We start from the raw sequence: 13,998 nt of genomic DNA, 5'->3' as shown, positions 1-13,998 counted from the left end.
ATCTTTTCTCTTGCATGCGAGTCAGTCTGGTTTCCGATTATGGACAAAATAGACGCGTCAAGACTGGCGCAAGGATGCGTTATAGATAGAAATGCAAAAAAAAAAAGAGTTAAGAACGGCCGATAAGAAAGAATGTTGAACCGCTAAGACTGAGAAAGAATAAACCAAGCATTAATTAAAAAACCCGCCTCTGACTTGTAAGTTTGTGCATGCGGTTCGCTTTGCAGCTACGAGCGACGAAGCCAAAAGGTAGAAAAAAAAGTATTTTAACGTTTGGTTAAGCACACATATAAGACATTATGAACACGACGATATATGGACACTGGACGTATGACGATTACATATATAGGTACTTACAAAGAGACACGCGTAATGAGTTATACACGCTACAGACAATATCCCCAGCCCCCAAAAATCTTACAAAACAATCATTCCCTGTTATTTTCGAATAACATTTATTCGATTTTAATTTTACATAAACGCCAAGCTTACATTGAAACTTTACTTGTACCTGGTAGGATATTCATTCTTGTCGCGTTGAGTCGACTTTCACTGAAAGAAGGAAGTTTTTAACAAATATTACAGTCACAAGCGTTTCTCAACCACAAGTATAAGGGGCCTCCTATTTTTTTTATTACGTCCGAAAGTGTCAGAAGGGAATAACAAATTGCATTGTTATGATGACTAAACTTATGCATTCATGACCTGAAAGTGTCATCTCCCTATTGAAACTTTTGTCATGGACGTGCATTAGAAGAAGAGATACGTTATTGAATTCCTGGAGAAAAATGCATTGAGAATGTTGTTGACTATGTAGAAAAATATATTCTGGAGCACAAAAGGTCGTTCGTTTTAATGGTACCACATCCGTTTCTGTAGTTCTTCAACTTTTTTTAATTAAAAAACTAGGAGGTTCTACTTTTGAAACAACTCTTATAAATACTACCGACTAATCTGACAAACAGCGAAATCTCACCCCTTCAATGTTGAGGCCGTAGATGTCAGAAAGATTTATACTCTTATAGTTTCTCCCCTCCAACTGCTATACTTTGGAATACATTCCCAGTTTTCTTACTGTGGTAAAGATGTAAAAGTTTAAATGTTATGTGAGCAAGAATCTTGCTGCTCAACTCCTCACAGGGTCATGTTAGATACGATCTGAAATAGTAGTCCGTTATGTCTAACTGGCTAGGAGTAAAGAAATATATATATATATATATATATATATTTATATATATGAGGTTGTGATCTCCGTAATATATACGTATAATATGCATATTACATTTTTAAAATCAAACAACGCTTATATCACGAAGAACACACACACGCATATACATGTATATGTACGCACACACACACACACCCATACACACATACACATAAATATAATATATATATATATATATATATATATATATATATATATATATATATATATATATATATATATATAGAGAGAGAGAGAGAGAGAGAGAGAGAGAGAGAGAGATTAATTTATTTTTCTTTTTTTTTATGTACAGTTTTTATCCTGTGAGGCTGGGCGGCCGATTTTTAAAAATTAAATAAAATTAAGACAGCCAGGATATTCTCTTATGATTAGGTAGATTTTTTTTTCACGGTCGAATCAAACAATGTTAAAGTGGTTTGAGAAACGACAGGGGATGTGAAAGAAACTTCACCAACTGAATCAGGTAGCTTTCCGATATATGGTTTAAGATGGAGACGAAAGAATCATTTCCAAATTTCTGTCTCCACATAAACTCGAAAAGATAACTGTTGAGAAGCTTCTGGCGTTCGCAACTGACTGCTGATTACAGGGTTGAGATATTCATCTTGTATAAGGCTGTTAGGAACCGCTGTTTGATGGTGTTTTGTTTATTTAATTTAATGATTATTTTCTTCCAATATTTCCCCAAGGATCGTCTGCTCCTCTGTCGCGCATTCATCGGTGTCGTACGTCAGATTACAGTCAAACCCGAAAGCATGACGTCATATTCTAAGCAAAGCCGAGCGGACAGTCTGGTCTAAATTCTGCATAAGTACCAAGATTTGCTTTGAAAAGGTCTCACCTTTAAATATTACTCAATTATTATTTCCCGATATTTTTTAAGTCTCTTAATACACCCCTTCACACACACACAAACACACACACGCGCGCGCACACACACACACCTAGGGTTGCCAAGTACAATGCACACTCCCTCCTTGTATCTTTTTTTTTTTTCAATTTTTTTCAACGGATTACACCCCCTTTATTTAAAGGATTTTTCATTTAATCTAAGAGCAATGATGTTAAGACATTTATTATCCAATGTATTCCGTATGGTTTTTACTGGTCGCCATGTTTGTTTTTGGGCGTGCGTGCATTTAATGTTTGCGTTTTTATACATTAATTCTGTATACTCACTATTCCATAGCTATCTATAACATATACCGACCCAACGAGTCACTGGTAGTCTAGTATATATATATATATATATATATATATATATATATATATATATGTATATATATATATATGTATATATGTATATATATATATATAGTGAATAAATGACAAAAAGCTATATTCCAAAACTCCTGATGTTGACCATCTTATTATTTATTCCTTTAATTCAGTTGACTTACACAATTCTTGACAGTATCTGTTTCGTAGCGCAAAATCAATCACTTAATTATTATATCAATAAGTGAATTAATTTTGCCCTTAACTCATCAGAAGAAATGGTAACAATCAACCTATCAAAAAGAAAATAAAGTGTGATTCGACATGTTCTTTTTGATGGATTGACTATTACTATTTCTTCTGATGAGTTAAGGGCAAAATAGATTCACTGATTGATATAATAATTAAGTGATTGATTTTGCGCTACGAAACAGATACTGTCAAGAATTGTAAATGTTAACTGAATTAAAGGAATAAATAATAAGATGGTCAACATCATGAATTTTGGTATATAGCTTTTTTTGTATATAGTTTTTTGTCATGTATTCACTATATTCCTGTGTAATTACATTGAGCTTCTTAAATAAGGATTGGTATATATTATCAGAAAATATATTTCTACAGAAATACACACACACACACACAGATATATATATATATATATATATATATATATATATATATATATATATATATATATATATAAGAACAAGTAGTTAATAAAACACGTTAAAAAACTATTTGAAAAAGAGTTAAAAACATATTTAATTTTTAAAAGGAAGCACAAAATAAGTTGATAATCCTTAATCCGCGGAGTTTCGAAGAAATAATTTCCTTCTCATCAGAGGGTAGGATTTAGCAAAATGCGGGATCGGATTTTGCTTGCAAAAGTATTTAATGAAACTACAAGTAAGTCATAGATCTTACTTGATAACAAAAAGTGAAGCAGAGGGAATAGGGGGAAGAAAAAGGTGATTTCACATGAATGGATGGTTTGATGAAGGGTAAAATATCCAATATATATATATATATATATATATATATATATATATATATATATATATATATATAGTTGAAACCAACAATGAGTGGGGTGTACTTACATCCAAATCGTTGTTAACTCGGTGGATTTTGGCAAACGTTAAAAGGCACCGACCTTGTAAAGAACGGTCTCCATGTTTGATGGCAAGTCTCATGGCCTCCTGTGAATGAGAAGAAGAAAAAAACAATGATCAAAAATTGACACCAACAGAAAAAAACATTATTGATGACGATAATGAAGACATTTCGAAAATATAGTAACATAAGAAAAGGCATCAAAGAAAATTACGCCATTGGATATGGTTCAGTCGTCTGATGAAGCTTGATAAACTTGAAATATTATTCCTGGCCAGATTTCGATTTAGATTCCAATATTTTTCACATATAACATTTTTAATAATCATAGTGTTTAGATAAATTTTTTTTAATTTGCTACCCTAACGTACGTTATATATATATATATATATATATATATATATATATATATATATATATATATATATATATATATTAGATTCCGATACAAGTACTGATTTCGATTCTGATATAGTTGTTACTAGCGGGAAGGGGGCGGTTTTTCCCGGGCGTAAAATACTCTTAAATATATTTTAATTTGTCCAGATTTCGTATATACAGGGTGTTTCAAAAATCTTGGACACTTTTCAAGTCCCCATATCTGCTTAACTCTCAATGGTAGTAAGATGAAAGGGGTGCCATTTTAAAGCTAAATGCATTAAATATTTTGTAATTTTGCTATTGATTTTTTTTTTCATTTCTTTTCAAGTACAGTAATGGCGTTCACTCAACTAGAAAAAGCGTTTTTGTGAGCTTGAATTTGCAAAAACTGAATCTTGGACACTTGTCCAACGTGCATCCAAGATCTCCAGATCTCACACCCTGCGATTTTTTTGTGTGTGGGAGGGGGTTGGTCTATGTGCTTCTCATTTCAAGAGACGTGGATGAGCTAAAGGCCCGAATAACAGAAGCTGTTGCAACCATTGACAACGCAATGCTGGGACGCGTTTGGCAAGAATTGGACTATCGGCTTGATGTGTGTCGTGTGACCAATAGTGCTCACATTGAAAATCTTTGAACATTCCATGAAACCTTGAGATTACAAGCTTTCTTAATATACTAAATACGTTTTTATATCCTTAATAGTTCTTGAGATATTTAATGTCAAAATGTGCCCAAAACTTTTGGAACACCCTGTATTATTATAGATTTGTGATTTCAAAAGTAAAAAAAAAGCATTTAGGTGCCCTCAGCTAGAATCGAAACCAAAACTGTGGCATTCAAAGCTCGTGCCGTTAACATTGTACCAATGTGACATGTATATGAATGTGTTAAAAATTAACAGTGAAAAATAAGCTAAGATGAATGTACAAAATGTTTAATGATTTTTACCTATTTTTGACCCCTTAAAAACAATTTTAATCGGCTAAAGACCCATAAAAGAATGGCCCTTAAAAAAATCAAGCATTTAAGGCCTCTAGCGCCACTCTGCGACTTTTAGTTTCGAAGGAAATTGAGTTTGAAAATACGGAGACAGATAGACAGACTGAGAAACCGACAAACAGACATACAGCTGTTTATATATTAAATTTTCTCACAATTATCGTAAAATCACACGTTGAATGTGCAGATACTTTCTCAAATGTTATTTTATGAAATTTTACACAAATCTACTTTATGTATCTGACAGTGTTCTTGGATAGGTTTTGTATCGGAATGCATGCGATAAATATCAATAATCGATAATCGAAAAATCCGATGTAATATTGACTAGCACAGCCTGACATCACAAGTGCATTGGAGAAGTTTTATTATCGCACAAGTAAAAAGCTCAGCATATAAAATCAACAGTAAGGTTCTTTGATATGAGTCGGGTTTAAAATGAATGCTTCTATTTAAAGCACAATTACAAAATGATACTTAACTTTTTCAATATAAATTTAAATTCAGGCCATTATCACCGAACAAGCAGAAAGGCCAGGCATATAAAATCAACAGTAAGGTTCTTTGATATGAGTCGGGTTTAAAATGAATGCTTCTATTTAAAGCACAATTACAAAATGATACTTAACTTTTTCAATATAAATTTAAATTCAGGCCATTATCACCGAACAAGCAGAAAGGCCAGGCATATAAAATCAACAGTAAGGTTCTTTGATATGAGTCGGGTTTAAAATGAATGCTTCTATTTAAAGCACAATTACAAAATGATACTTAACTTTTTCAATATAAATTTAAATTCAGGCCATTATCACCGAACAAGCAGAAAGGCCAGGCATATAAAATCAACAGTAGGTTCTTTATTATGACATGAGCGCGTCAGAAATGAATGTTTCTGTTTAGAGCAGAATTGAACCATGAAACTTTAATTCAAGCAATTATACATAAAAAAATAATTTTATAAAATAAACAGTAGAGTATAGTGCAATGTAGTGCAATGTAGATTACAATATATTGTGGACTAAGTCACTGCAGGGAGGCATGTGAAGCTTCCTCCCGGTGCACTGCAAGGGTCCTCCATCTAGAGTAAGGATCAACTGATTTTATTGAAAAATGAGCAATATCACTGATTTCGATGACAATAGAAATATGAGAGCATGAAATATTCATTGATCCAGGCCAACGGCGAGTCTCCCTGCTAAAAATAAAAATTAAAAATATTTATAATAATTATAGTTAAAAATAATTATATATATACAGGGTGTCCGTAAAGTTACTATACAGTCTTATTGTTTTATTGTATTATATTTGTATTAATAGTTAATATTTATTTTTTTACAGGTTTATTTAATCAAGCACACCACGCAAGCTAACTTTGGAAGAGCGCAAAGTTGTCGAGAATGTATTGGAGCTGAAGGCCTCCAATTTGAATATTTGTCATAGAAATTGTTTGCCTTGATTGTTACAGTCTTTTCGGATGTAACACGTGTATTTTCTGAGACTTTTATAAACATAAAGGTGTTTTTTTCTTTTTATTTCTTTTGTTACAAATAACTACTTTAATACAATATCTTACTGTACTGTTAATATATTACAGGGTGTCTGTATAGTAACTTGTAAGACTGTATAGTAACTTTACGGACACCCTGTATATATATATATATATATATATATATATATATATATATATATATATATATATATATATATATATATATATATATGACTACTTCATTTAATCACATAACTTAATATACGAAAGTATAATTTTATGCGTAAACTAAGTATTTACTTCAACAGTGCTCAATACATAGGTAAAGCTAGGTAGTAAGTTAGAAAAATATATATGGCAATTAAGCTACACAGAATATTCTGCGTTTTATCCACACTAGGATTCGCCAGGCTTATCCTAGTGTGGATGAAACGCGGAATATTCTGTGTAGTTTAATTGCCATATATATTTTCTAACTTACTATATATATATATATATATATATATATATATATATATATATATATATATATATATATATATATATATATATATATATATATATATATATATATATGCACTGGTGATTCCCGAAAGGTGAAACACTAGTGTGTGTAGGTATATAAAAAATATTATTGCAGTAATTATATATATATATACCCACACACACACACTAGAGTAGAGTCTCCATTTGTTTTCTCGCTTGATGACTAAAGATCCTGATGCATGTTAAAAAGAATGCAAAGTAATTCACCGAAATAAATCAGAAATAAATCAGAAATAAATCAGAAAAAAATCAGAAAAAAAATCACAAAGAAAGCAGAAAATGTTATTTTCTTTTTTGTTCCTTTTTCAGTCTTGTATTTGTCTTTTCTTCTCCCCCGAAACCTTTTTTTTTTTTTTGCACGGAATCTTCTTCCCCTTGATTCCTCTTGTTAAGCCAGCCATAAGCTATAAGCAATGCATATGCACAATGGAATTCGTTTTTATAAAGAAGTTCGCTTTAGCCACTACTTCAAGTTTACCGGCAAAGTAACGTGGGGTCGTACAGTGTGATCAAATAAAAGCCGCTAAGTGATAGCTTCATTAATACATTTCACCGTGCTTTGGTTTATTAATGAGTCAACCCTGACAAAGGCAACTCGAGGGTAAGAGCGTTTTTTTTTTAGATTGCTTTAGACAAAACATGAAGCCACTTGATGTATGAAGATAAAAGACACCAATTCTAAGCTCAAAAAACTTGCCAACGATATGTTTTAAATGCAATACATTCTGATTCGGGAAACAGCAATTCTTCACTCTTTGTCAGAAATATCTCCCTTGGAATATGAGGACTAAAGAACAAAATAAGGAAAGCAAGAATTACGTGGCTACTAAAAGTAAACCCAAGATCCACTTTCTACCCTCTTTAAATAGTAATAAGATTATCAGTTTAGTGATGAATAATATTACGAGACGATTGGAAACAATGGTTGGATTTGATGACGTAAGAGAGCAGGTCGACCAATGTTGTTTAACATTGGATCTTGAAACAAGCATGGTGTAGTCTGTTGGAAAGCAGCATCATGATATTATATTCCACAGTTGGGAAGTTCGTGGAGGTTCTGTTTAGTTTTACATACTCAGAGCAAGAAAGGAATAGCGGTAGTGGTGATGTGTAAACACAGCGGCCTAGAAAGGAAATGGCAGCCGAGTTCTTAGAAAGCGTTCAACAAGTCTTGTAAATGGTGTTTTTGGCAATTATTTTATGCGGACTTAAGAAATAACAATTTCGCAATGATTTGATTGCCAAGCATCGGTTAAAAGCCAATTCTTGGAGGTGTAAAATCTGTAACTTACCATGCGCATTGAACCGTTATTCGCAGTCAGTTGATGGTTGGAGATGGAAATGTCTCAAAAGATGGTTTTCATCGTTCAATACAAAAAAAAAAAATCTTTTTTTGGACGAAGCAAACTTTCCTTACAAACAATTATTTTTTATACTTTATATGTGGAATAAAAATTTGTTTCAGTTGCAGTTTTAACATAAAACTCAAACTCAGCCGCCATTTTCTTTCTAGGCCGCTGTGTTTACATATTACCACGGGAGGTGACGGTGGTCAAGTGGTTAACAACGCGAACTGACGACCTGGATGTTCCAAGTTCAAATCCAGTCCGTTCCACAAAAATCGCTTTCACTTATGATGTTCGCAACCTTCATGTGGTCTTCTCTGTAAGTCTTTCTTGAAATAATCCTAACTAGAAAAATATCGGGGAAACCAATACCAACAATAGAATCTTCGGATTCATATGATATGATGATGATGATCGTGATAGCAAGACGTTATTGCTGTTAATGTTTTACAGGAATGAAGCAGAGATTGAAGCTCAGTCGAACATCTACCATAAAAAAAAACTATACAGTAGAGAGAGGCTTCTTACATTTCTTCTGAAGAGTAAAAAGGCTGTAGAAAAGAAACGGGATCACAGGAGTTGAATTTAATACTTGCAGACACAGATTCTCTAAGAGCAGAGCACATACAGAGCAAGGTTGAGTTGTCCCAATAGTGTCTCTCTTCCTATGAGAAAGATGAGGATGAGTTTCTGAAGAAGGTGGTAACATGTGACGAGACATGGATTTAGCAGTATGAGTCTGGGTTCAAACTGCTGTCCATGGAATGTAAGCACGTAGGCTCTCCAATGAAGTAGTTCAAGTCCCAGCGGTCAATGAAGATGATGCTTACAGTTTTTTGAAATATCCAAGAACCAATCACCATTTAATTCTTTGAGAAAGGAAGTACTGTGAACAGTGCCAACTACTGGGAACTGCTGAGGCAGGTTAAGAAAGACATAAAGAACAAACGCAACGGTCATCAGTCGAAAGGAGTCATCTTGCATTATGACAACGCAAGGCATCAGACAGCAGCCCAAACAGTGCAGACCATCAATCAACTAACTAGGTTGGGAACTGCTCCCTCATCCTCTTTACAGATCACACCTTACCCTTTCGGACTTTCACCTGTTTGATCCCTTGAAAGCGTTCACGAGAGGCAAGAAGTTTGAAAGTGACGATGAAGTTAAAAGTATTATGAGACATCAGTCCAATGATTTTTGGGCTGAAGGAATACGGAAGCTGATAGACAGATGGAAAAAGTGTGTGACATTGTCCGGAGACAACGTTGAAAAAAAAAAGTAAGTTTCTATCTACATTAGAAGACTTTATACTGAAGAATTCCCCTTGTATATTGAATGATGTCTTCGTACTTATTTTTATACCACTTATTCCTTTTCTTATTCAATTATTCTTCTGCTTTGTATTCTTATTCGTATTCGTATTATATTCTTATTCATTATTGTATTACTATTCTTATTCTCATTCCTATTCTTATTCTCATTCCTATTCTTATTCTCATTCTTATTCTTATTCTTATTATTCCTATTCTTATTCTTCTTGACTAAAGTCATACAGCTTTTTATTTTCTTTATATTTTTTATTATAACCCTCACCGTCTTTTGTGGTCTAAAATGTTTCGCTTAATCTTTCAATTGCTATTGGCCATCTTTCCTTTGTTTTTGCACTCCATCATCTTTTCATTTTCTTTTCTTTATCTTTTTTATTTTCCTTGTTTTTTTTCTTGATATTGTTGCTGCTGTTGGTTCCGTTCTTCTTGTGGTTGTTTTATGTGGAATGACTACACCTCCGCCACACTTTCGTACTTCCTCTTCCGTTTCTTTACCTCCGATTTTGTTATTTTTTAGTGGCTTTTTTTTCGTTTTTCTTTTTTTTAAGACTTTATTTTATTACTTCATACAATATCATCAATCCCTCCTTTCCTCCTCTCTTTTACTTCCCCTCTTTCTTCTTATTCATCTGCTTGTTTGTTCATTTTTGCAACCACATCTTGCTCTTATTCTTAAAAGAAAGAGGAAGGGGAGAAGGAGTAGTAGTAGTAGGAGGAGGAGGAGAAGGAGGAGGAGGAGGAGGAGGAGGAGGAGACTGAAGAGAAGTGAAGAAGAAAGATTATTGTTTTCCGTTCTTCTGTTTTCCGTCTTCTTCCTTGTGTTTCTTCTTCTTCTTCTTCTTCTTCTTCTTCTTCTCTTTTGTCTACTCCTTTTTCCCTCTTTTCCTCTTTTTCTTTTTTCTCGTCTTTCTTTCTCTTCTTCGTGCCCTTGTGTTTTTCTTGTTACTCTTTATTTCTTACTCTTTCACAAAAAAAAAGAAAGAAAGACAAGACCCAGAGAGGGAATGCCATAGTTTAGCAAGCTGAAGGAAGAAACTAAAATAGAAGATATTCCAGCTTCTAGAAATCCCAACAGTGAAGAAGTGGGATTTTGCTGCTGCTTGTTGGGTTAGTCGAGAATATATACGTCGACAAGGACACAAGTTCTGTGAGTTCATCAGGGCACATGCTATTAAAGTACTTGTAAAACAGGCACAAGGATGCAACATTGCGGCGATGGGACTGGGGTTAGAGCTTGGCTGATAGTGCAGGACGATATTATCGATAGTGATGAAACTCTTGTTTGAATCATGTGTAAAAGAAAGAGACTAGTCGTAGATGCACCAACCCAGATGTGTGAACATTAATAATCGATGGCGAATTGTGGCTCTGTAAAAACATGGGATACTCTCTGGTGTGGATATATATATATATATATATATATATATATATATATATATATATATATATATATATATATATATATATGTGTGTGTGTGTGTTGGGACGATTAATCGGAATCAGGAATCAGAAAAATCGGAAGATTTGGAGGTATCGGAATCGGTATCGGAATTGAAAAAATTGATGCCTATTTTTCGATGCCAAAACGATTCTTTTAATTGTCTTTTTTATTTGATTTTTTAAAGCAAAATCTTCCATTGCTAGCAATAATGATAAAATAATAAATATTTATTGATTTTAAACCGTCAGTAAGTAAAGCTAAAATCGGTAGATCTTTCCCACAAGTAAATTTTTACGTTTAGGAAAATATCTGAATATTTTACATGTGTTTTTATGAAAATCGTGGAAAATAACAACCTCACAAATAATTAGAGATTTATAAAGAATCGGAATCGGTAATTTAGTACGGAATCGGGAAAAACATTAGAATCGTCCCATAAAATGCGAAGCTCGTTGTTTGTTTGTTTACGAACATGCGATTTGAGCACTATAAAAGTGGTGGCGGGTGTCTATTTAAATAGACATTCCGACGAGTTATTTCCGGGTGTCAATTCCATGGTCGAGTGGGAGAACCGCCAACTGTCAACACGACGGTTCCAGGTTCAATCCTTGGCTTGGGAGAGATGCTGGTCTAGCGGCACTGATGAGTTGTGATACAACGAAACAGGACTGTACATATATATAGGGTGGTCGCTAGAAAAGCGGGAAATTTGTCAAACAACGATTTATTTTTACAAAGAATAATTTTTGAAAAGTTTTTCAAAGACAAATGTTATATTATACTCGTGGATACTCAAAATGTCGTCCATGCACTTCATTGCGACGTCTTAACCTTGAAATCAAAGCTCGTATGGCGTTTCGAAGGGTAACTTCACAAAAGAACCAATCAAAAAATAGCAATCACGCATTTTATTCATGATCTAAGCTTTCTTTCAAATTTCCCGCTTTTATTTATATATATATGTTTATATATATATATATATATATACACTTGTGCCCGATATTATTCATACCCCTCGGATCTTTGAGATTTCTATAAGAATATTGCTCAAACCAGAAGGTAGACAACACTAAAGGGATTTCAAACAATAAATCAAGCATAAGCATTTAATTTAAACTCAACAAATAAATAAATTATGCAAGTTTGAAACAGTATACAAAGAAAAACAATAATGGCACTAGTTCAAAATTATTCATACCTCTCTTACTAATAGTCAATAGCATGCCCTTTATTCTTAATAACTGCCTGTAACCGTTTTGGATATTTATCAACAAGGTTTTTACAAGCATCAACACTGATTTTTGACCATTCTTCAATGCAGTAGTTCTCCAAATCCCTCAAATTTCTAGGTTTCCGCTTTTTAACCTCAGTTTTCAATATGTGCCAGAGGTTTTCGATAGGGTTCAGGTCGGGACTCTGGCTAGGCCATTCCAAAATATTAATTTGATTATCCTCAAACCATTTCTTGACTATTTTGGCAGTATGTTTTGGATCATTATCCTGTTGAAGGACCCAGTTTGGTCCTAAATGGAGCTTCTTCGCATCCTGTCTAATGTTTTTCTGGAGTATCTCCAAATATTGCTCTTTCTTCATGGTTCCATCTATCTTGACCAAACTACCTGGACCACTAGCCGAAAAGGAGCCCCAAAACATTAGGCTACCACCACCATGTTTCACCGTGGGTATGGTGTTCTTTGGATTGTAAGCTTCTCCTTTCTTCCTCCAAACGTAAGAAGCATCCATATGGCCAAACAATTCAATTTTTGTTTCGTCAGTCCACAAAATACTTGAGAAAACGGACTCTGAAGAATTCACATGGGTCCTAGCAAACTTTAGACGTGCTGCAAGGTGTTTTCCGGTGTGCAATGGAGTCCTTCTTGGTCTTCTTCCTTTCAGACCATTTTCATGCAGAGTCCTTTGCAATGTTTGCCTTGATATTTTTATGCCAGAAGACTCCAGATTTTCTAAAATGTCCTTAGTAGTGGTGGTTGGATTTGCATTACCACTGCTTACAATATTCCTGGTGGCTCTAGCAGACAGTTTCCTTTTCCTTCCTCTACCAATCAAGTTGTCCGTTGTGTGGTGGCTCTGGAATTTTTTGATGATGCTCTGTACTGTTGCTGTAGGGACCTCAAATTTCTTGGAAATTGACTTGTAACCTAAACCATCCTTATGTGAATTCACAATTTTAGTCCTAAGATCATTACTAAGCTCTTTTTTCTTCTCCATTCTAATAATTTTTATTCTTTTATTGGTTTTCAGTTGACATCATTTTAATTTCTGAAAAATGCAAAAAACGAAATGAAATTAATCAAAGGTTGTATAAAAGCATTCAAAATAAGAATCAAACAGGAAACAAACAGTCAGAAACTCGATTAATACTGAAAAAATAAGGGGGTATGATTATTTTTGAACATTGCAGATTTTATAAATAGCTGTATATTTCTTTTATTACAAGTATCCCGAGATTTTAAAATGACGAAAATGATCAGAAGAGGTTTATTAAGAATATGTATCAATATGGACGTAAACAATAAATTCTTACAAAGTTACACCTAATAAACTCAATTTTCAAGGAGGGGTATGAATAATATCGGGCACAAGTGTATATATATATATATATATATATATATATATATATATGGCAGATTTAGTCATTTAGAACTGCTTTAAAGCTTCACCACTCACTCATTTTTCGACCAAAGTTCAACCAATTATTACAGTATATAGATCACCTTCTCAGCAAAATTGTTAAAAAAGATTTTCAATTATCGTTCAGTAAAACAAAAGTTATGATGAATTTTCTGGTGTTACAAATCATTAAAAAAAAAAACGTAAGGAGGAGAGCGACGATTTTTATGACTGTTTTCCATAGCAACCACGTCGCTTCTGCGACTGCTGTT

At 33.5% G+C, this 13,998-nt stretch overlaps 1 protein-coding gene across 1 annotated transcript in view; it reads right to left on the bottom strand.

Annotated features, from left to right (window-relative positions):
- LOC145241352 (43 kDa receptor-associated protein of the synapse-like) overlaps nucleotides 1-13,998 on the bottom strand; it is a 157,021-nt gene that overhangs the window by 10,144 nt on the left and 132,879 nt on the right. The window contains exon 2 of the mRNA XM_080104221.1: nucleotides 3,550-3,648. Coding sequence (XP_079960347.1) covers nucleotides 3,550-3,648 — 99 coding nt within the window. The remainder of the gene's footprint in view (nucleotides 1-3,549; nucleotides 3,649-13,998) is intronic.

This window comes from Euprymna scolopes, chromosome 20 (assembly GCF_053919585.1).
Source record: "Euprymna scolopes isolate OS-2025 chromosome 20, ASM5391958v1, whole genome shotgun sequence".
Lineage (NCBI taxonomy): Eukaryota > Metazoa > Mollusca > Cephalopoda > Sepiida > Sepiolidae > Euprymna > Euprymna scolopes.
The sequence above is the reverse complement of the archived record's forward strand: the minus strand, read 5'-3'. Positions and strand labels throughout refer to the sequence as shown.